The following is a 22,885-nucleotide window of genomic DNA, read 5'->3' as shown; positions in this document are numbered from 1 at the left end:
AAAATCATAATGACTAGATTTAAAATGCATATATTTGCATAATTTTAAAAGTCTATGTAAATATAGCAACTGCATCCACTCTGTGAACATTAAATGTCAGTGCTTCCTATAAACATGGGTTTTCCATGATATGTCATTGTTCTCTATTTTTTTGCCACTCATCTTTAGCATATACCCCCCCAAAAAAGAGATTTTTTTTTCTCAGTGATTGAATATAAATCAAACAATTTTAAAGATTTTCAAAAGGTGCTTATCACTTTCAGTTGCCAAAGTTTAAACTTTTAGTGTTCAGACATTTCAGATCCTTAATATTCATTTTATGTAGTTATCCTTTTCTAGTTTATTACCTAAACCAAATCAGCTCATAAATATATATGAAGTAAAGCAGAATGTTCCATAAAATGAGGGATCTCAGATGTTGTAGCCATTGCCAGAACTTTTATGTATTTGATTTGAAAGAAAAATTGCAATGTCAGGCAAAAACTGCCCAGTTTTCATTTATTTTTTAGATATAAATCACTGCCCCAAACAACTATCAGATTGTTTTTGAAAAACTGTACAGCATTGGTAGTCTCTGAGTCCAAACCTCAAACCAACTATCCATTATATCCATACTCAGAAAGCTGAAAGCAATTTAAGGTATTTTTATGGCACCTACTATTGTGTTATATGAGTCCTGGCACTTTTCAGTCTATCTTCTTGAGTGCAGTGAAGCTGGGAATGACCACTTAGCCACAGATTGCAGATGGGGCACAGAGGGAGTACTGAGGGAACATGATCTACCACTGGCCACAGAAATCTTGGAGTGCCAAAGCATGCCTGGCCTCAGTGGTGGAAGAGCATGCCCAGCTCCAAAACTTGGGTAGTCACTGTGTAGCTTTAGGTAAAAATTCACTTTACTCCCTGGATAAAAACTCTATGTAAGGTCTCACCCAAGAACCAAAGGTCAGGCCTCTCTTCTCCCAAATAAATTACAAAGTTGCAACTATACTACTGTTCTGTCCTAAAGGATTTTGAACTTTAAGCGGTACTCAATTGGCAAGAAGGACACACAGCTTGGTGGTTAGGACACAAAGAAAGTGATTTTTGAAGCTACTATGTGCGAGGAGCACTCAGCAGCTCCACCTCCCTGCTCATGGCCTGGCACCATGGCCCGGGGCGCTCCCTTCTGCCTTTCTCTGCTTTCTCTGCCAAAACAGGCCGCTTGCCCAATGGTCGCCTTTAGGAGCTAGGTTCTAAAGTGTGATAACATCATTGTCTTGACTTTCATTTATTTGCAGCCTGCCATCATTTTCTTCACATCACCTGCAAGTGTAGCTGACATGGGGTGCTTCTGGCACGGAGCAGAAGCAGCTGCAGCAGGGCAGGCTGCACAGCAGACAGAGCTGCACAGTTGCAGCACCGTGGGAGGCATTCTGCCCTCAGAGGTGCCAGTTCGTATTCCTGTACAAACAATTCTTGGCAGTTTTATTTGGGAGGACTTTCATCTGCCACTGACCAAAGCATTTGCTTAGGACTTCCCTCCAGTTCAAGCACAGGCTGCCTCCCCGGAAACCTCCTCTCTCCTGAGGTAGCAGCCAGCTCCTCCAAGGCCTCTGGGGCTTGGCAGAGTTGCTTCGCTCAGCCTCCCACTCTGCCCCTGGCCTCATAAACATTGATAAATAGCAGCCTTGTTTTGTGCTATGGCTTCTGGTGTCATAACAATATATCAAACGCTGAGAAGCGCACCAGGCTGGCTGCTGCACTGCTGTCTGGTAGGAGAGGCTGCAGGTCTGCTCTGCAGACATTTATTTGCTGGTGGAACCATTTGCTGGTCTGCAAGTAGAAAGCAAAGCGTGCTAACAAGGCTTGATAGCACTGACACAAGACACAAGAATCTGGGGGCATTTTTTTTTTTTTTTTTTTGTGTAACTCCTTTAATCTGAGGAAAAAGCAGATTTTGCTGGCATAACTACATAGTAACACACAGTCATAGACACATAGAATCCCTCTGATTTCCAGTAGGATTTTGGAATTAAACAGCTTTACAGAACCAAAATAACTAAAGCATTCATTCTTACCTAACAGATGCCTCAAACCCACTGACTTTGGATAATCCCATTTTACAATCGAAACTGCAAAATCTTTTTTTTTTTTTTTTTTTTTTTTTAATAGGGATCAGGCACATATATTGTTCATCTTACTAACTTCAACCACCTGAAATGCATATATGTATTGTTCAGTGTGGTTGTCTGAATTCTCCCAAATTGAAATGGGCACTGCTGAGGGAAAGCCATCCTCTCTCTTGCTTCATTTTTCAATCCAGTGGCTTTCAAAGTCTTGCTTTGATCAACCAGCCAGTTTTTAGATCAGAATAAGAATGAATCTTGATAGATGAGAATGAATCTTGTCTTTGGACGCTTCTGAACCATGGATACATCCTATCCCCATTCTGCCTCCTCACCTCTTTGCCTTTATTTTATCCCCTCAGTTGGGAAAGGACAAGCTGAGGTGAGAAAGGCAAAGTGAACTGAGAAATAAACTCACACGCTACTGTCAAATTTGAGCATTCACAACTCTTTCAGAAAAAGCAAAACCTCCCATGCTTGCTAAATGCAAAGGAATGCAGAAAAAGGAAATAGTCTCTTCAAAGGGTAGAGACAGATTTAATTTAAGGAAAACTCACATGATAAAAGGCTTGAGAACATGTCACTCATTTCGTAATAGTAAGGTTACTCACAAAAATACAGATGAGATGCTGATACCCTGTTGCTGTTTTCCAGGGCAGTGGATTGTCCCTTGCCTCAGCTGCTCTGACAACAGAACCTGCGACTGGAGAGCAATAACATGGCAGCCCCACAACTGCCAACACTCTGTGCTGGCTAAGCCTGAACTCCAGCGCTGTGTGGAGGGCAGAAGGGTAAGTAACAGATTTTGCACTTTAATTTGTTATTATTTACTTAGATATTTAGTGTTCTGGGGTCTTAAAAGCAATTTTATAGTGTAAGAAAAATCCCTTTTTATTATAATGGGAAAAAAAACAGAAGGAAACAAAAACTGCTATCAATAATTTAGTCTCTATGCAGTCACAGTTGTATGCTGCCATTTCACACAAACCTTAGGTCACATCAGTGGAGTGTCAGGACCTATGGGGAACACGGTTATCAACGAGACCTGCAGTGAGTATGTAAGCACTGTCAGTGGAGAAGGGATTTACATTGTTACAGTTTGTCTCGCACTTTATGTGTAATTTCGGTTTCTTCTGCTGCATACCTAATGCATGGCATTGCTTGTGCACACTAATCTTACCAAGTCTTCTTGCACATTCTTTTCTTATAGTGAAGCTTCTAAGGTGATTGCTTGGAAATACAAGGGTGCCTTAATAGGCATGCTATGACTGTAAAACTGTTGAAAGAGAGCTCTGATCTGAGGCTCAGGTACATTACTGAGGATACAAGTATCCAGAAAGTAAGTAATTAATTGTTATAAAGATTTTTATAGTTTATTGTTTAGGTAACAAAATAGTAACTAACAATGACATTTTGATGGAATCCAAGACCATTTCTATATGGAAAAAATACAAAAATTATAGTCTTCTGATTAACATTGTCTCCTTCTTTTCTGGTCATTCCTTGTTTTGCACAGCATTCTTCATTGCCATTTGGCTTTATTTCTGCCTGTAGTTCTCTCCATTACTATAGTGCTTTGGGTCTCTCCTACCATACTTTTCTCAAGAACAAGAAAACAAAACCATAGGTTTATATGACAGAGAAGAAGCTTGATTTGCTCCTTATTAACAAAACAAGCACTTCTGCATTGACCACAGGAAAAATAAATATATTGCTAGCTTTGGTCTTTAATTTCCATTTACTGGAAATTTTTTTCCATTTACTGGAAAATTTTAAGGCTGCTTCAATAAGTAAACACCTTTTGGTCAGGATAGCAGAACAACATACCAATATGGACGTGTTTTGCCAGCATAGTGTGAGAGGGTTATGTTAACATTCCCATCTCCTCAGTCCAACTACTCATATTCACCAGGACAACATTTGTTAAAGGTCTGTTAAAACCAATTTTAATTCAAAATCCACTATGTTATGACTTTCATCTACTCCAGTGTCAGACAAGAACCCTATCCCATGTGAAGCACATTAACACAGCATGAGAAAAATCTCTGTAAAACTAATTGCACTTGCTTCCCATTCTGTATCTTTTGCAAAAAATCTTCCACCATTGTCTGATAACTTTTACTGGTCTGTAGAAAGCTGCTGAATCACTCCTGTTACCTTTGCACAGATGTCCATTTAACTGGTTTATTCATTTAAAGTCATCATTCTAACGCATTTTCCCCTTTTGCTATATTTCTCCTATGTTTTCCCTCTAACGTGATTTTTGTTGTCACATTGCAGTAGTATTCACTTTGTATAGCATTTCCAAATAACATTTGTGCTTCTTTCACCAAATAAATAAATGTAGAGTCTGGATCAACTCCCTCACTTCAGTAGAACTCAAGTCAGAGAAACAAAATCACCAACCTAGGTGAAGATACTGAGATGATTTAGAGTGTTTGTTTGATTTATACTTCTTCTTTGATGAAGCTAGGTGAGAATAACAGAATTAATTCATGTGTCCACTTCTCAGAATGTGCTCAGCTTACTTTTGTAACCCTGTATTCTGAGGTTTTGTAGTATGCCTTCGTACTTCAAGTATTCAGCTTGTGTAACATTGATCTCTTCAAAATCTACATTTTGCTATATCAGAGGCAAAATTGCTCCATCAGAACTGGAAGTAACTGTGAGTTCTCCCAACCCAGCCCTATTTTCTTAAGTTCAAACGACACAATATCTCAGTTCTTGCTCAAAGTTTATTCCAAATTAAGGCAATAAAGTTTCCATTCAACCCACATAATTACCAAATCTTCATTTGTAAAGCAGAGAGACATATGTGAGTAACATCAATGGGTTAAATGACATCACGACTTCTATAAAAAATACTAACATGCCTCTGTGACTGACTTTGTTTCTTGAATACCCTTCATACACAGTTCAGACTCATGCAAGCTTTGATCAGGAATTTAACGTAAAGCAATTACTAAAGTTTGTGGTTCAGTAAGCTGAAGTCTCTGACTTTTGTCCTGAAAAAAATACATGCATTAGTTTCAAGATTCTGACCTGCTAGGCTTTGCTTCTTATTGCAAATAATAAGGCATGATAAGATAGCAGAAGTGTCTGTGACTATGTCTTTTCTTTAAAAAGGAGGTGTTAATCTCTATGCTGCTGTCAAATTCCAACTATGACAACTGCAGGTTGTTTTCTCATGCTCCACTTGTAGTTGAAAAAAAAAAAAAAACATGCAAAAAGAAAAAAAAATGTGTATGTTGCTCTTCAGCTCCAATGCATGGGAAAAGAAGAATACAATATATTTACCACTACTGTGATTGTCTCTGGTCTGGATGTGCATCAACTGATAAAATAATAAGGAGAGTGAATGCTAATGGTCTCTTTGTGGATGCAGCATGTGTGAGATCAACTGTATATACAATTATTCTTTTCTTCCCATGTTTCATAGAACAACAGTAGAATGCAGTGATGATATGTCTCTTACTCTTTAATTTATTTATGCATTTATTAATGTTTCCTAAAGATATTTATGATGTACAAACAGCACTTCTTTCCTATATTTCTTCATACAAAAACCTACCAAATCATGTTTCATAATTTTGTTTTCTAACTTCAAGCTACTTTCACGTCTTATATTAAAATTGATTTGTACTTTAGAGCTTATCTCTAAAATTATTATCTCCTTTCTCTGTAACAGAAATTCATTTTCCCTGGCTATGACTTCAGATTGGTTTCACATCATTGCTAATTACTATTTTAATCTGTGTGCATATAAAACTATGCTTGAGCTAAGTTGTTTCTGTTTCGTAAAACCTAAGACCACCCGTAGTGAAACAATAACACTCAGTGGAGACATGAGAAAGGATACACATTCACAAAAACAGTTTGTAAGAAGCCTTATTTTTCTTTATGATGTGTTAGCAAGACTAGTCAGTCATATGTTTACATTTCAGACACAGTAAACAGGAAAATTCTGAAGTGTTGAGTCTAAAGTGGTTCTGGCCAAGTAGATTTTCATTCAGTCCACTCTTGGTATCTGTAGCCCTTGTTCACTGTTTTAAACTCTTAGTAAGTAGTGAGATACAGGTTATGTTGTTCATAGGGAACTCCACATATATGCTCTAATTGAATGAAAGAAATAGGCAGGCACAATAAAAATATCTGTATTATATTGGCTCAACAAAATCCTCTGTAAGTGTGGTTAACAAGCTTTTGCTGTAAGATTTATGCAATTCTGTGAAAACATTAAGCTTTGATTTCTGTACAAGATCTTTATAAATAGGTAAAAGGAAAAGGGGTTCTAACAGGTAATTATTTATCCAATTAGCAACACATAGAAAGCTGCCCTCAGTAACAGGGAGGGATATGTATTTTGTTTATCATTGAGAAATATTGTTCAGTTTAGTCTTATAACAAAGTACCATTGAATCATGTGTAATTAAGAACAGGAAATATGAAAAGGTAATATTTGTTGAAGTACTTAAAATTCAGCTGTTAAAGCAAGAAGTTTAGCTTATTATTTCTTAATAATATTTTGGAGTTAAGTACTGTTTTGGACTTACAGATGTTTGAATTTCCTAAGCATGGTTAATTTATAATGATAGGTCTGGTTAAGAAGTGGATTCCACTATGCTTACACAATCTCTTAAGGCCTGTAAGCTATAAGGGATTTATTTATTTATTTATTTTCACAAAAAAAACATTTGCAACAGAAGACACTGAAAACATCTGTCTGTGTGAAAGTATTGTTCTCTGTCTGGTAAAATTATAGCCTTATGTATGCCTGATCCTTTAGTCATCCTGCAGACAAATCCCCCATTGACCTGAACAGTGCATGGCTGAGCCTTGTGCCAGACTGTTATGTAAATGAGTTACAGAACATTCTTCACACCTGAACCATTCTTTGGCTTATTATTGTCATGGAGCTAAATATCCACAGAGCCCTGATTCAAATAGTACATGGCATGCACAGTTACAGTAAGCTCATGCAACTGTAAAGAATCAACTGTTGCCATAACTACCACGCATTCAATTACATTTAATGATTATTCTAATTCATCAAAGCTCTTGGGTTATTTGAAAGACATAAGTTTTATTCCAGGGGCTATACACCACTGACTTTAGCCTCTGAGTTGTCCAAGCATTTACTAATAATGAAGCGGATCTGCAAAGGGTGGATGCTTTGGAAGATGCTTTCTGATGGTCTGCATACCATGACAAAATATGCTCTGTCAGTTCTGCACAAAGGCAGTTTGAAAAGTGGTTTTGCAGGTAGGATAACCTACGAATGTCACGTTCTTCCCCATGAGTTTTGTTTTAGGCAGAAGAAAAGGAGTATTTTTTTCCAGGATTTCCAGATGGTTGGAACAACTGTTAGAACCAGATTGTTGGATACAGAGAAGGTCTTAATGAATGGATGCTCAGTGTGCACAGATTTGCTGATGATATGCTATGCATCCAGCAGCCTGGGATGCATTGGATTACAAGGACTGCACACCTATCTTTCCATATGAGATCTTTGCTGCATTTATTGGAGAGCATTCCCTTCAAAATCCCAGTACACACAGTCTCCAGGATGTGACTGCTGATATGTCCAGTGAAGATTACAGAGAGACTTCAGAGCTCTCTGTTAGGGCTAGAGGACAGGGACCACAGGTTTCACATACTGCAGTGATGGATTTAATTATATGTTTTTCAGCAAAACCATGATTTCACTTTGCAAGAAGCAGCTGGAGTTAGACTTGAATGATTCCACTGACACTGTCCTGGTATGGCTCATACCTACTTGACCAGTCAAAGGTTACTTGAGTGAAAGCTAATATCGTTGTTATAATTGATTGACATATTTGAGGAAAATCTACACTTTTTATCTGTCTTTCTGTACAAGCATAGGTCTGCATTGACTAATTTCTCCCTTCTCCTCTTACATCAAGTTTTAACTATTCTCTTAGCAGACCTATTTCTGAGTATTTAGGTTAATTTCCCCACAGTAACTCATATTCCTCATCAGTGTGATGTTGCCATCTCTCTCATTGCTGACATCCTGTTTAGCCACACCTTCTCCTAGGAATAAATATACATTCTCACATGGATGCTCACACACTCAGTAAGATTAGCTGTCTGATTGAATCCATTTCCTGACCTGCTTTACCTCCTCACAAGCTCACTTAAGAGTGAAAATTGAGATGTTTTAAGACTCAAAACTTGCTCTTTCAAGGGTAGGCTTAGTATATTTTCATGTGTCTCATGTTAATAATCTGAAGAAGTACATCAGGGTACTAACAGGACACAGTGCCCAGTTCTGACTTCTGACTAAAAGTCTGTTAAAACTGTCACTATGAGAACTTGCTTGTCTTCCTGGTACTGATTTTCAAAATGCCTACTCAAAGTGCCCTTCCTCCTGCAGAATTCACCAGCTGAGCACCCCAGAGCAAACTTGAAAATTCACTCATGGACCAACTGCTTGTATGTGTAGGTGTAGAATTTGAAAAGCTCTACAATGCTAAAATTTTAATAGAGTAAATGAAGAGTGTGTGAGGGCAAGTGTTTTGCTCTGTTTTTGACATCAGAAAAAAAAAAAAGAAAGAGTCTGATGAGTCATGATGAGTCATTCTCTGTCATTGATGGTCTGCAATGTTTGAGACTTTGAAAATATTTAGAATGACACTTGACACTATAAGAGATTATGGAGTGTAGAGTGTTGGCCTTGGCTGTATTTCTTCACTTTTTTTTTTTTTTTTTTTTTTTTTTTTTTTTTTTTTTTTTTGAGGGGGTGGAGTGGGGCAGGGAGGGGAGGAATTGTCTTGTTCTGCTATTTGAATTCAGGGGTAGATGAGATTAGATCAAATACAGCTAGAAGGAAAAATATCTATCAGCATCTTAGTCAGAGTACAATGAAGAGTAAGCAAAAAGATGCATTTATCAAATCAGTGTAATTTATAACTGAATGTGCTCCTTTGCAATTAGTGATTACAAAATGGCATCATGGTAGATAGAATAGCAGAAGAGAAACAATCTAACATGTTCTACCAACTACAGTGTGTAGCCTGGTAGAGTTTGTTTGTTATTCTGCTAATGGTGTTCTATGTCTTTATAGAAATGTTCTCACCCACACGGCAAGTTAATGATAACCTTCTCTACTAATATCTGAGAACTACTCTTTAAGTAGATATACATCTATATACTACAGTGATGGACTCATAAAATGGAGATTAAAGAGACGTGGATATAGACAGATTGAAGAGATTAAGATGTTTTGCAAGTTAAAAGAATTCTTGTTTAAAACCTCAAGTTAGCCTACTTTAGAATTAGGTCATATCATAAGTGCAGACTGTCTTCCAAATTGTAAATAATGGTGTGCATGTTTGTGTTTGTCAGAGAGAGAAAGAGAGAGAGCATCTAACAGATCCTTACATTACCAAGGATCCTTGACTTCTGAGTCATGTTATGCTTGGTTTAAGGATGCTTCTTGTGGCACAATATGAAAAGAGTCGGAAATCCCCTTGCATGTGAGAGAAGTGCTTGTGCTGTCCAAGCACGAACAGCAGCTGTTTAAAAATGTGTGCTGTGAAGCAGCTTTGAGAGGTCTAGAACAGGAGGTTAAAGAGCCCCTGTGTGTTCAGTGCTTGTTTCAATGTATTTGCTACCACACATAATGATTCTCTGCTACCCACAATGGTCATGTCATTGCCATGTGCATTGTTGGCCTTGCCACCAGATCAGGATTCATCTGAAATGGCTTCTATACTATGGGAACTTTCTTTGTTACACTGCTGTAGCTCATTTTTACTCACAATAGGCTCATAGTGGAAACCGGAGCCAGTCACTAAAACTGTGACATTCCTGAAGAGGCTAGATAGATAGAGATGTATTAGATGATGTATTAGATGAGAGAAGTCCATGATGCTTTCACCACATAAATTCTCCAAGACAAGCTTTGCAAATATGTTCTTAAATATGTAATATTGTGTAGTCTAAATTTTATTTGCATAACCAAATAGTCAAGGTGGAAGTTGTAAAACATCAAAAAACAAATCAAGTTTAAAAAACAAATAAAAAAAAAACAACGTACAGGATGATAACTAGTGCCCGAGGAGGTAGGATAAGAGGCATCCTGCTGCACAGAAAGCAGGGTTGTTACTGTGTCATGACTCTGTAGGGTTTCTGACTCCCCATTTTACATTTATGCTTCTCTGTGTGTACTTATGGCTGATGTGACTGTGGTATCAGGAGATTACACATACAGTTTCATCAAAGAACCGCAATGAACCTGGGTTCTTTTTGCCTTTAGACATTTGTCTTTGCTTACACGTTCCTTTTCACCTTTGAACATTTGCCTTTGCTTACACATTCTTTTCAGCAGGAGGAAATGTTAGTCCTATCCACTAAAAATGGGGCAATTACATTAAAAAAAAAAAAAAAAAAAAAAAAAAGCCTTACATTCTGTGGTCTCCACATACAGAGATGCTTGATTTGGCAGGGGATTCAACAGAACTTGTAGAAGCAACCCTAAATAAATCTGACTATTCAGTTGCAGACTGCTGACACATTGCTCAACCTGAAGTGTCTTCCAACTCTCTTCAGGACACAATGCTTCCTAATGGTCATGTCACACACACCCCAGGACTGTATTGAGATTCTTTGTCACCAGAGTAACTCCCTTTTTTATTCTCTCTGAAATGACAGAAAAAAACATCTCTTTACAAATAAGGCAGCAGCTGCATTCATTGATGTGTGTTACTTTGGTGTAAATTTAAATGAATCACATTTATGGAAGACAGAAGTTTAGCAAGACATGCTGTGTAGGAGCAAACCACATGAAAAACTGGAGGAACTAGAGCAGGAAACTGCAAGCAGTCAAGAGAGGCACTATACTAGCAACTGGAAGCAAATATAACCTTAAGCTAAAGAAAATAGCAGTAACTCCGTAATTATAGCCATCTATAACTTACACTTTTTAAGATTGATTTTGTCTTTGAAAATCTTTTTGTTAATCAGATCACAAATATTTTGCTAAAGGAGAATTTTAGTACTGAGCTGTCATGCCTTTGGAACTGGCAGCTCACAGAGAGATATCTTGACTGCTGTGAAAAGGTTTTAAAACCTCCAGCCTAGCTGAATTCTTTTCTTTCCTTTTGTTTTTTGGAGTGTACAACTTCTAAGTCATATATCTTTTTTCCATTTGAAGATTCTTTTTATAGGCGACTCAACTAACAGAGGGATGATGTACTATCTAATAGAAAGAGTGAATGAGACTCTTCAAGAATGGCAAAAGACTCATGATGTTAAATGTTATCATAATATCAATGAGGGGAAAACATTTATCAGTTACTCCTATTATCCCCAGTTTTGGATGACTGCAAAACAGAGACCAACATTTGAAAAAGCGCTAGAACAACTGCTACAGAGGTACTGTATGAACTCCATTGCTGGCTTGCTTGTGTTTTATTCTATTCACAAATGTGTTTAACAGATCTTGCAATTAAAGTAACCAAACAATTAAACACAACGTGTGCAGACCGTATTGTGTGGTTGAAAAATAGTAGAATATGACATCAGGCCTCTGATCAGTGTGCCAGATACAGTTCACTGAAATGCAATGCAATGCAGTTAAAATGTTTGCCATCTGTTTTAAGACAACATGTGTTGTTTTTTCTTTCTGGGTTTCAGATCACGTCCCCTAGAGAACACAGACCAGACGGTATTAATTGTAGGTGGCGTTCAGTGGCTTAATTCCAATCACCTGCAAATTATCCAAAAGGTGTTGAACAGGTAATGTTATGCGCTTAATGGTATTCCAAGTCAATTCTTGATAAGACAAATTATGGGAAATGACCAGAAATTTTAAATGCAAACATTTCATTTGTTTTCTCAGGGGTGTGCACTTAAATGACTTTGAAAGAAAAAAAAAGTCTTTTGATGTGTGTCTGTTAAGTAAAATGTGTGTCCTGATTTTTTTATTCATTTAATTTGCCAAACAGGGAAAATCTATCAAATATCCTGGTAATTATCAAATCTATAGGGATGGGATTTCACCTCCCAGTGGATGGAATACATTCTTTATCACAGGTAAGCTATATTTAGAGTGCATTTTCACAGAAGACTTGTCATTTCAGCAAACATTTTTTTCAGTATGGTCAAAAATGTTACCTCCTCTGCTGAGCAAGCTTTAAGTGAATCAAAGAAAGAATGTTTGCATTTGCTAGTATGGCTTGCTGGTGTGTATTCAAACCAATTAACCTCATTTCATGGATTCCACTGCAATCTGAGTCATTTGAGACACTGTGCTCAGTCAGCTGTCCCAGGAACTAGAACAACCTCCATTATGTCTGCTGCCAAATTTGAGAAATTGAGTTAGGGCTAGGCAGATAGCTCTTTCTACCACGTCTAGCACAGACACTCCCCAAGCTTCTTCTATGATCATTGCCGGATCAGACTCAGTGTTCTAGCTCTCCATAAATGTCTTAACCAACTTACAAAGCAGCTGGAACACACCAGTGAATTTAGCCTGTTACTTGTATGTTAACTGGATGATATAGTGAATTCAAATCATGTCCAAGAACTCTCAGATTAGCAGATGGGCTCATTTCAATATCCTGTGTAACTCATTCAATTCAGCATTTTTATTTACAATTTGGTTGATAGGATAGAGAACTCATATAAAATGTGTAGAACAGACAAGTCTGGGAAGCATTGAAGGGTAGAAAGGAGTAATAGTGCCTACCAGCATTGCACAGTACTCTTTCTAAGCTTTCATAGTTTATGTCCAGCAGTCCTATCACACTGAGGACTGGCATTCACCTCTTCTTGCAGCAGTAACAGATTGCTTTATTCACTGTGTGATTTTTGCTATAGAAACTGCCTTGCCAGATTTTGCCCATTCCCTCTTTCTAGCTTAGTACTATTTTCCAATAGTGTTTACACAAATTCCTCCTATTGATTTCAACCATTTTCTTAGTTTATACACATGACCAAGTTAGGGTACATTGGGGAAGTGGTTGGAATCAATAGGAGGAAAAACAGTCCTCCTATTATCCAGAAAATAAGCTCCTCCCATAGATTTCAGAGGAGTTCAGTCCTAGGAGGAAGTAGAACTTTGATCTCAGGTAGGTGAAGCAAGGATAGAAGAATATGAAAGGCATCTCTGGATTAGTTTTATCTGTTTCTCGTCCAGCAAATTCCATAAAACTCCAGAAATCAACTACAATATGCAACTCTCATTCTTTTCCTTTTCATATCTGCTGCCTTGACAAATTTACGGCTAACTTTTTTTTCCTATTTTTGGCCTTCCTGCAGTATCTTGAGAAATAATCTCTTTTTCACTATGACTGTGTCTAAGACACCCATGGCCTTATATTCCTTTTTAAGGAATAGTCTTAGTGGCTTTGAAGCTGAAGTTGTCCTTTATAGGAACAATTTAGCCATTTGTTACACAGACATCTTTATCATAGGACTTTTTTTTCTTTTTTTTTCTTCTTTCTTTTTTTTTTTCTTGAATTATATTACTTATATTAGCTTATATTAGCTAAGTGTGTATTAGAAAGTTTTCAAGTAAGTACATTTTAAACAGCATTGAAATACTCCCATTGAGGAAGCTGTGCAACTACTGAAAAATAATTACAATTACTGCTAATATGATTTTTAGTTTAGATCAGCTTGAAACCAACCTGATTTTTTGTGTAATTAGGGAAAAATTTGTGGATTTTCTTATGACATTTTCTTTTCTGCAAAACGTATTCTAAACAATTTCTGCAAAAATGTACAAAAGTCTTGGAGTAGTAGGTGTTTTTCAAGAGTGTGTTTGTAGTAATTCACATCTGGAATATAAAATGATTATCCTATTTAAAATTAAGTTTTGCTATTTATTTCAATGGGAGTATAAAATAACCTTTAAACAGTACTTTTGACAAAACATTGCAATATTTTATCTGGAACACAGGCAGAAGTGCAAAATTTGTGGAATGAAAACTTGGTTATCCTGGATACAGCAAAAAATTATGGCTATGAAGTTGTTGACACCTTTGTCATCACAATGGGACGCTACAAAGAATTTCTGCGGGGGAAGTGTGGCTGCCATTTCCATGAGGTAAGTTTTTGTATCTTTTTCAGGTATTTAAAAGAGATTTTAACTGCCAGGTGCTTAGAAGCAAAAAGGTATGCAGGTAGGTTCACAATCGTGACTCAGATAATTCTGAACAAAAGCTGTGGAGGCAGCTATATGCATATGGTGGCATTTGTCCCTCACTGCCCAAGGACAGGCTAAGCTGGTGTAATGGCATCTCCTTGAAATAAAAACAATTTTTCCAAGACTTGGTTTTCCAAGACTTACTCTTGGCCAAACCTCTTCCTGGGACCTGGATGTGCACAGGGTTAGCACAGAATCTCTGCAGACCTTTATGGCTACAAACTTGGGCCATGACACCTGGAAAAAGGTAGAAGTACTAATTTTTGCCATGAAGAAATGTCAGTACAGCTATCATATATTTTCCTTAAAGTTCCACAAGATGCAAAGTTCTGATAATAAGGTTTCCTTCATCAGACAACCACAGTATATACTGAAAAACAAAATACACTGTGGCCAATTAAACCTAGTAATTTAAACCAAACAAAACAAAATTCAGTGGAGATGAAACTAAATTCAAGCATATATTCCAGAGTGTCCTTGTGATTTCTGCCAGCCAAGCCCTAACACAACAAGCCTGACCATTTTCTTATAGCCTATGGATTAAATTTAATTATCTCAGCTGCAGCACACTTAAAACATAATAAAAACGTAATAAATGTATGGCTTTGATTTTTCTGGTTAAACATCCCAGACTGAGACAACAATGTCAGGGACAGAACAGTCCATGAGACAATAAATGCGTTCCCAAAAGAGAGAAACAGTCAGCTGCAACTGGCCATGATTAGGATCCAGTATGAGGCTGACTGGGGCAGAGCACAGGTCTTGGAGCATTTTCAGACCTGTTGGAGCTCATGTGCTGAATGTGAACCTCACAGCTGGTTTCTACCTCAGAATCCTCAGAAGCTCATATGTTTTTAGCCCACTGCTGGGGCCTCTGTCCTGCTCTGGGACCAAACATAATGGATGTGGTTAGTTAACTGATCCTTTAATCTTCTCTGAGCAATGCATTAAAAGGGTGAACATAGCTCAGTCCAAATGGAGCTGGGAAGTAGGGAAGCCACAGAGCAGATACCTCTGCAATGGATAAATAGTTTTGTGGCGTACATGGCTCCTTCCTTTTTGCCCAGACAGATTCCTTGACCCCCTTTGTGTCTAAGACCAAGATGTAGGTATACTTCGTGGGTCATTGCTGATGCTTGCCATTTCCACAGAGCTTTTGAATAAAATGGAGAACTTCAAAGGAAAATATTTCAGATGCTTTGTAGGTGGAAAACAGCCTGGCATGATCAGTCATCAGCATTTTTCATGCATTCTTCCTTCATTTTTCATGAGCTCGTGCAGATTTGGCCTTGCTTTTCTGTCTGAGGATCTCAGCAGAGGGTATGTGTTTCTGGGGAAGATCAGGGAAGAATTTGGATCATGGCACTGTTGTTAATGAGGCTTGAGAGGCCAATGTGCTGAAAGAGGCATGGATGTGCCCAAGAGAACCCATCAGACACCAAAAAACAGACTTGATCCTTGACAAAAGCAAAAATAAAGTCCTTGAATGCTTTTGATACTTCATTAGTTTTAATAGTTTTGTCATCAGTTTATTTCTGAATCCTGGCAAATGGAGTTTCATCAGGTGCTGAAGCAGTTTCTGCTTGGAAAATGGCATTTTGCCTCGAGGATGGAGCCAAGAATGCTATGTAAAAGTCCAAAACTTTTCATGTTTTATGAAACCAGATGAGGTGGATTAAATATATTGCTTTGTACTTTCACTTTCTCTCTCTTTAAAAATAACTTCCTAAACTCCCAGAAGAGAGCACCCCTCTGTAAATGCCTTCTGAAGTAAAGCACAGCCATAAGGCAATGGAAGGCCATCCGTTCTGTGCAGATAATAAAACCTGAAATATATTTGTCAGATCTCATTTAGTTCTCACTAGGTGGTCAAATATTTCCTCTGTTTGCCCTGATAAATTATTTGGGTTCACACTGACACACTTCAGAGGGCCTTGAGTCACCCTGACAGCACAGAAATCTGCAGCTCTGTAGACCCTACAGTCTTTGCTCTGATTGCCAAAGGGTCTAGTCTAATGGGTGAGTTATACTGATCTGGGACAAAAAATCTTGCATAACTCTGGCACTTTCTGCCCAAACATAGTTCTGTGCGCACATGAAAACATGATTTCTTAATTACCTCATTCATCACAAATGCTTATGGAGAAGTAGGTTGGCCAGCAGTTATAAAGGTCTATTTTTTATTCAGATTTATTCCCTAATTTAACAGCAATGAAATCATGGGCACAACACAGAAACTAGCAACCTTGGTATTTCAGTATCTTAATCAGTGCCTGGCTGCTGGGTGAACATTAGATTGCATTCCTTGGAGATCATGCCTAACAGGAATGCAGTTTGGATGATTGGTTCAAGGTGGCATCACTTTGGAATAGCTGTAAGATCTAAGGCATTAATTTAGAAAAATGAACCTGCAGTAATTGCCTGAAAACAAATAACAGCTTAGCGGTATCAAATTGATCAGAGGACATATTAATTTTCTACATGGATAATTCTTGGTCTTTTTTTAGTCCAGCCAGCTCTGTCATGACCTTTCTGCCCAGTCTTTCAAGCCTTTGGACATGTTTTTCCTTCATTCACATTTAATTTTGTGTCGGTTGTTTCAATACATTTACTATGAACTTCACTACATATGAACATTGTTTCTCATTGTTCAATGACAGTAAAAAGACATCATCTTTTTACAAGTTAACATGCTCCTGCATAAATGTACACATTAATAAATAAACTTTATTTTATTTTATTTTATTTTATTTTATTTTATTTTATTTTATTTTATTTTATTTTATTTTATTTTATTTTATTTTATTTTATTTTATTTATATTTGTGCCAAGAAAGTTTAGTGCCTGGCTCTTCTTTTGCTGTCTCTGTATTTCCCACTGACTTGGTCAGGGTGTTCTGCCCTGTGTCTGTGCAAGGTTCTGAGCTCTCCGTCTCATGAAGTTGCTTCATTATTCATCAGTAAGAGCATATTCACTGAGACCAGGCCTTCAGCATCTCACAGGAGACCCTTTTAGCCACCAAGCTTCTGAGGACGCTACCTTTCACTTTCTCACTAGTCCCATAGACATTAAATTATTCCACATGTATTGAACATGATAATCCCAGAGATTTATACATACTGGGGGTCCAAGAAGAAGTTACTGAACCACACTGTGGTTTTGTCAGTATGCTGCCCCAAAACATCGAAGCTGATATAGGGCTGTTGAAATGCACTGGAATTCCCTTCTTGGAGAAATGAGTCATGGTCCACTTCTCAGCCCACCATGGAGCTACGCTGCTCTTGCATCAAAACCTGAGAGCAAGAACATACTAGAAGGGATTGCAGATGAGAAATAGCATAGGTTCCTCAATTTCTTGGGATCAGAGTATGTCTACATTTATACCTTTCTGTAAGTCAGGGCTATCCCGAGTTTATTTTTTTTTCCATGGTAGATGTACAGGCAAGCTGTGAAGTATGAATTTGGTAGTTAAGATCAAATTGTCCCTAATGAAGAGAACACAGAGCCTAATAACACTGGAGACATTACAGAATCAGCCAAGTGAGTGTACTGGGGCTATACATTTAGATTTCAAGGCTTAACTGAGTAGGATCTTGCACAGTAAACAGCATGTAATCTAACAATTTGGCTCACTAAAACAGTGTTTGTAAGCAACTTGCAGCTCAAGGTAGGAGTATCAGGACCTGCTTTGTGGAGAGCTGTCTCAACATTTGTGTCGACACAGCTGTGTACATGTATTCTGCTAGGTGCATGCAGAAAGCATTCACATATGTCACTTCTTTTGCAGGTGGTGAAATCCAATCCCTCTGAAGAAAGTCCACACATAACAATGACGTTATCAAGGCACTATACGCTGGGGAAATATTTCAGCAGTCAAAGCAAGCTATCACAACTGCAGGACTATTCAACAAATTCTCAGTCCCCATATCACGTCCGAGGTCCAATAAACCAAGTTTATTCTGAAATCCTTCTGAGCAGGCTCTGTGCAAGTAAGAGGGAGCTTGTCAGTACATAGCCTCTCCTGGATGTCACACTGGGACTAGAGATGTGCCGCCACCTGAGCGACAATCGAAAGACCATAGTGAATTTATGACGTGCTTCCTCTGTTGACTGCACATGTACCAACAGAGTTGGAGAAGTGATATTTTTCCTAAATCTTTATGAAATGGAGATATGCCCTGGCAGTTTTATGGTTTCAGAATAGAAGATGAAAAGATGCAAAGAGAGAGAAGAGGGGCAGTTACTTGAACTGTTGCCAAAAGCTAGAACAGCTGTAGCTCAAGCAACTGTTTATTAATGATAGTAAAGAGAGAGAAATGTATACACTTGAATAATTTGGAAAGGACTGCTTTAGCTCTTCAACACTATCTATTTTTCTATTTATAGAGACACTGTAATATTTGAATGTATTTAGAAACTGGTTACATTCCATTTTAAAGATTTTTATTGTACATGGATTGGTTCCCCTTCAATATCAAATCTTTTCTATTTAGGCACTTGGTTTTTAGATTTGAAAATGTCTATTGATGTTTTACATTAGAACTCTAGTGTTTTTCCTGAAAACACACCCCTTCTTTGTATCATAGATGGAACAGATGTCTACTCTATTTTCTGCATGTTCTAAAGCTAATACAGACATAGATTACTTAGACTTGAGACTGGTTGTAACTGTCTCAATGTAGCATGTAAATATAGTGAATATGATGACATAAACTTATTTAAAGTCCCAGTTTAGGAGAGTGGCCATGTGAAGGAAGACTGCTTAGATATGTGCTTCAGTAACTGCCCTGGTCCTTAAGCCAAGGAAGTGTGGTCCTTGCGTGGAAGTGCCCTTTCTTTTATGATTTTTTTAAGAATTGCTGATGTGTGAAGCCAGTACCACAAACAGGAGAAAAGTACTGTTTGCAAGCACACATAAGAACTTCAAGATCTCTTTTATTGCTTGTTTGTTTGTTTGTCTGTTTTTAATCTATCACAAGCAGTATGTGATGTCCTGAGGGCAGAATATACTGCCTGCAACTCTTGCTTGGTGGGGGCTAAACCTTCTCTGGACTCCAGTTTCATGCTGTAGACCATCTACATCACCCATTTTTGCAGACCTGCTCTGAATGAAAGCCAAGGGAGAGAGTTTATCATCATAGGAAGAATCTGTCTGCAACATTGGCAGCAAATTCACAGATGTGGTACCCTGATGGGAAACCAAATGTGGTCCAATCTTAGCAGCTAGGTGATGTGTTAATGGGGACAGAGAACAAAGCCCCTTGAAGCTATTCACTCTATAAATGGCCTAAGACAACACAGTATTATTTTTGTATGATTAAAATGCACCAAGAACACTTGAAATCTAAATAATACTAATACTAATACTACTATTAATAATAAAAGAGCATTTCAAAAGTATAAATCCAGTTATGGAGTCATGGAGCTGGCAATCAAGGCACTACTCACACCATGCACTAGAGAGGGGACTCAGAACCAGGTAAGTATGAGTCTAATGAAGGGTCCACTGAGCTCTGTGACTTTCTTCCCCCTCAAAATTTTATATATAAACCTTCACTTGCTTCCACTGTCTTTGGGAAAGGAAGCCACAAGCAATGTCAGTGAAGATAAATTATAGCGCAGAACTAACCACCATCCTATTGGCCTTGGTAGTACACAGAAAGGCTGCCCTATATAGAAGTAGGACTAGAAATTCATGACACCACATTTAAGATATACCAAAGATCCATAAAATCAACACAGTCCGTATCTCCAGGTAATAATGCAGTATTGTGAATTCTTGCTACTTTAGATAAGGTAGCTGAAGACAGCAGTTTGGAGCCCAACTTCCCTAAATGGTCAGAGGATCCTCAGAAAGAGGATCTGGCCTACCTAATTTAGGAGACTTCCCACTATATTAACAAAGCTCCTAATTTAGGCAATAACCTTACATTTGGTGTGACAATGTGAGTATGTATGTGTTTCTCTATAATATGCTGCTGCTGTGCTTACAGTAAATGTCCCTGAATTTCTACATAAATTTTCCCTGACATGGAGCTTTACATGAAAAGAAGGGTCAGGAACTGTGCATAAATACTGAAAATGTCAGCATTTGGTTTTGAGCAATGTGATAATCTAAGGAATATAATTGTATGAAAATTAAATAATATATAAACTTGGGTCTGGAACTCCAAGTCATCACAACCTTAAATTTGATTTCATATCATGCCATTAATATCACTAGATGCAAAACACAGCCAGAAGTCATTGGCACTGAGATGATCAACGATAGGAGTATTACACTTCTACTTCTGTTAAGATTTCCTTTGCTCATTTAAATCCACATGCTGTTGCTGTTATTTTTATGTACACAAATGTTTTTAAGGCATGAACTGAGTTTGTATGTTTTGTTACTTGTTTGTTAATCAAAGCCAATTGCTGAAGCATCAGCTATAATGATGAATAGAGCAGACTGTTATACTGTAGCTGATACTGGTGAATGTACAATTCATCACTTCCAGTTTCACCACAAAATAGTTTACATGTGCTGTACACCCAGATGTCTTAATGTTTTCCAAATCTTAATATTTTTTCAAATGTAGCAAGTTGAAATTTTTCTGTATGTTTGCTTTTTTTACCTATCTGTGTATGTATCTACATGTGTACAAAGGTATTGATACAATTTGTAAACAGATCCTTATTTAAATGAGTTCTTTGAATTATTTTTTTCCATCACTATATATGATCCATATAATCTTATGAATAAATGAAAAGAATGGAGACTAAAACAGGTGAAAACACACATTTTTCACTATTTCACTATAAAATACGTCTGTCATCTATAGGTACATAAAAGAAGAAAATTGAGATTGATATGGAAGTACTGCTTGCTTATACGCATCAACATTTACAGATTAAGACAATAAAATAATTACTATGTCTGAATTCCAGTGAGAGTACCTTTTACTGCAGAATTATCATGTCTGCTATGACATTTTGTCTGAATAAGCATCAGAGTGCTCCTACTATATAAGACTGACTCATAATATAGTTGATTTTTTTTTTCTCCCATATATTTACCTTAGTCACATTATGCACCATTAAAGTAGCAAAGGACTTGATTGTTAAGGTGAGTTTTCCTCCTCCTGGTACAGACATGAATGGCCCTATAATTGGTGAAAGGATTGACATAATCGGGCTGGGGAACAAGTACACTGAGAAGTGGTGTTTCCTGCTCAATTTCTGCCCAGCAGCATGTGGAATTTAGAGTGGAACCAATGTATACTTTAAACTACAGGTAGGGTGACTGAAACTGTGCTGTGAAAAATAAATACCCTGAAATACAGAGCTGTAATCCCAGCTATTACTTCATCCCTTTAACTTTAGCTGAATCTGCAGAATGATGTATCACTGTCCAATGAGTTACTCACTGTCTTTCATATAACTCCAAAAACTTTGCACAATTATCTGGGTTTTAGCCTTGTAGTGTAGACAGCCACCATGATCAAGTCCATCCCAACGAATATCTTTGGAATTATTGTCTGTAATTAAAAAAGATTTTCCTATTTTTAGGGAAATACCCTGGCAAGTCAGCTCTGTCATTGGAGATGCTGTATTTCAACTAGCTTTATTTGACAAGGAGCTGAAAGAATGATCTACAAATACTATTTTTACACTTAGTATTCATTTGAAAATGTTATTCTTTAGAATAATATTTTTTTCACAACACTAAATATAGGCTTTCTACCTTATTTTTCTCTTCTGTGATATATTAAAAGGACATCAAAGTCAATTTATTTACTTAGTGGGTGGGATAGCAGGGCATCCGATTACCTCGAGGTTGAAATAACCACTAATAGTTATGCTTCTGTTGCTATGCTGAGCCAAAGAGAATGCTTTGAAGAAGCAGATATGTGTGATATTAAGTTGACTGCAGTCCAGGGATCTTTCAGATTACTTTTTTAGAGTAAAGCAATTTTTTTAGAGGTGCAGTGAGCTATTTGGCATAGAGTCAAGCTTCTAAACAAGCCCCTGTAGTCTCAGACAAAAAATATAGGTTGCCTGCTAGCTTTGCATCTGGCTTGTTTTACCTCACTAGTATGACTGCAAGTACCTGCTCTACTTCACACTGAACTTTCTTTCAGATGACCAGAGAAGTTTCTCTTTCACCTTAGGAATCTCAGATTTGGGAAATTTGAGAAATGATTATTGCATATACAGGGTGAATCTTCAATATATCAATGTTATTACCTTAATCTTTTTGTCAATTCCAACAGCAAAAGATCACAGAATCACAGAATCACAGAATTTCTAGGTTGGAAGAGACCTCAAGATCATCGAGTCCAACCTCTGACCTAACGCTAACAGTCCCCACTAAACCATATCCCTAAGCTCTACATCTAAACGTCTTTTAAAGACTTCCAGGGATGGTGACTCCACCACTTCCCTGGGCAGCCTGTTCCTGAGTGCAGCTGGCTGAAGCACGCCTGTCCTCTAGGACAGTGATTTTCCCTGTTGAAAAAACAGTTGTGTTATGGTAAGTACTTAGTTAGGGTGCACTAGCACTTAGCTCTTTACAGAGCTTGCCTTTATCAAGTCATATTCCACTGCCATCTTAACCTGT

At 37.6% G+C, this 22,885-nt stretch overlaps 1 protein-coding gene across 3 annotated transcripts in view; it reads left to right on the top strand.

Annotated features, from left to right (window-relative positions):
• CPED1 (cadherin like and PC-esterase domain containing 1) overlaps positions 1-21,207 on the top strand; it is a 146,234-nt gene extending 125,027 nt beyond the window's left edge. For 2 of the 3 annotated variants that reach the window (XM_032195812.1, XM_032195804.1), the window contains 6 exons: positions 2,763-2,899; positions 11,287-11,507; positions 11,769-11,870; positions 12,080-12,167; positions 14,038-14,184; positions 18,071-21,207. In XM_032195812.1, the coding sequence (XP_032051703.1) occupies positions 2,763-2,899; positions 11,287-11,507; positions 11,769-11,870; positions 12,080-12,167; positions 14,038-14,184; positions 18,071-18,298 (923 nt within the window). In that variant the 3' untranslated portion in view covers positions 18,299-21,207. Of the gene's footprint in view, positions 1-2,762; positions 2,900-3,318; positions 3,362-11,286; positions 11,508-11,768; positions 11,871-12,079; positions 12,168-14,037; positions 14,185-18,070 lie in introns of those variants that run through there. The other variant, XM_032195819.1, reaches the window with a different exon arrangement.
• Positions 21,208-22,885: the final 1,678 nt, after the last annotated feature.

This window comes from Aythya fuligula, chromosome 1, assembly GCF_009819795.1.
Source record: "Aythya fuligula isolate bAytFul2 chromosome 1, bAytFul2.pri, whole genome shotgun sequence".
NCBI classification, from domain to species: Eukaryota; Metazoa; Chordata; class Aves; order Anseriformes; family Anatidae; genus Aythya; species Aythya fuligula.
Note: the sequence above shows the minus strand (reverse complement) of the source record. Positions and strands in the feature narration are given on the sequence as shown.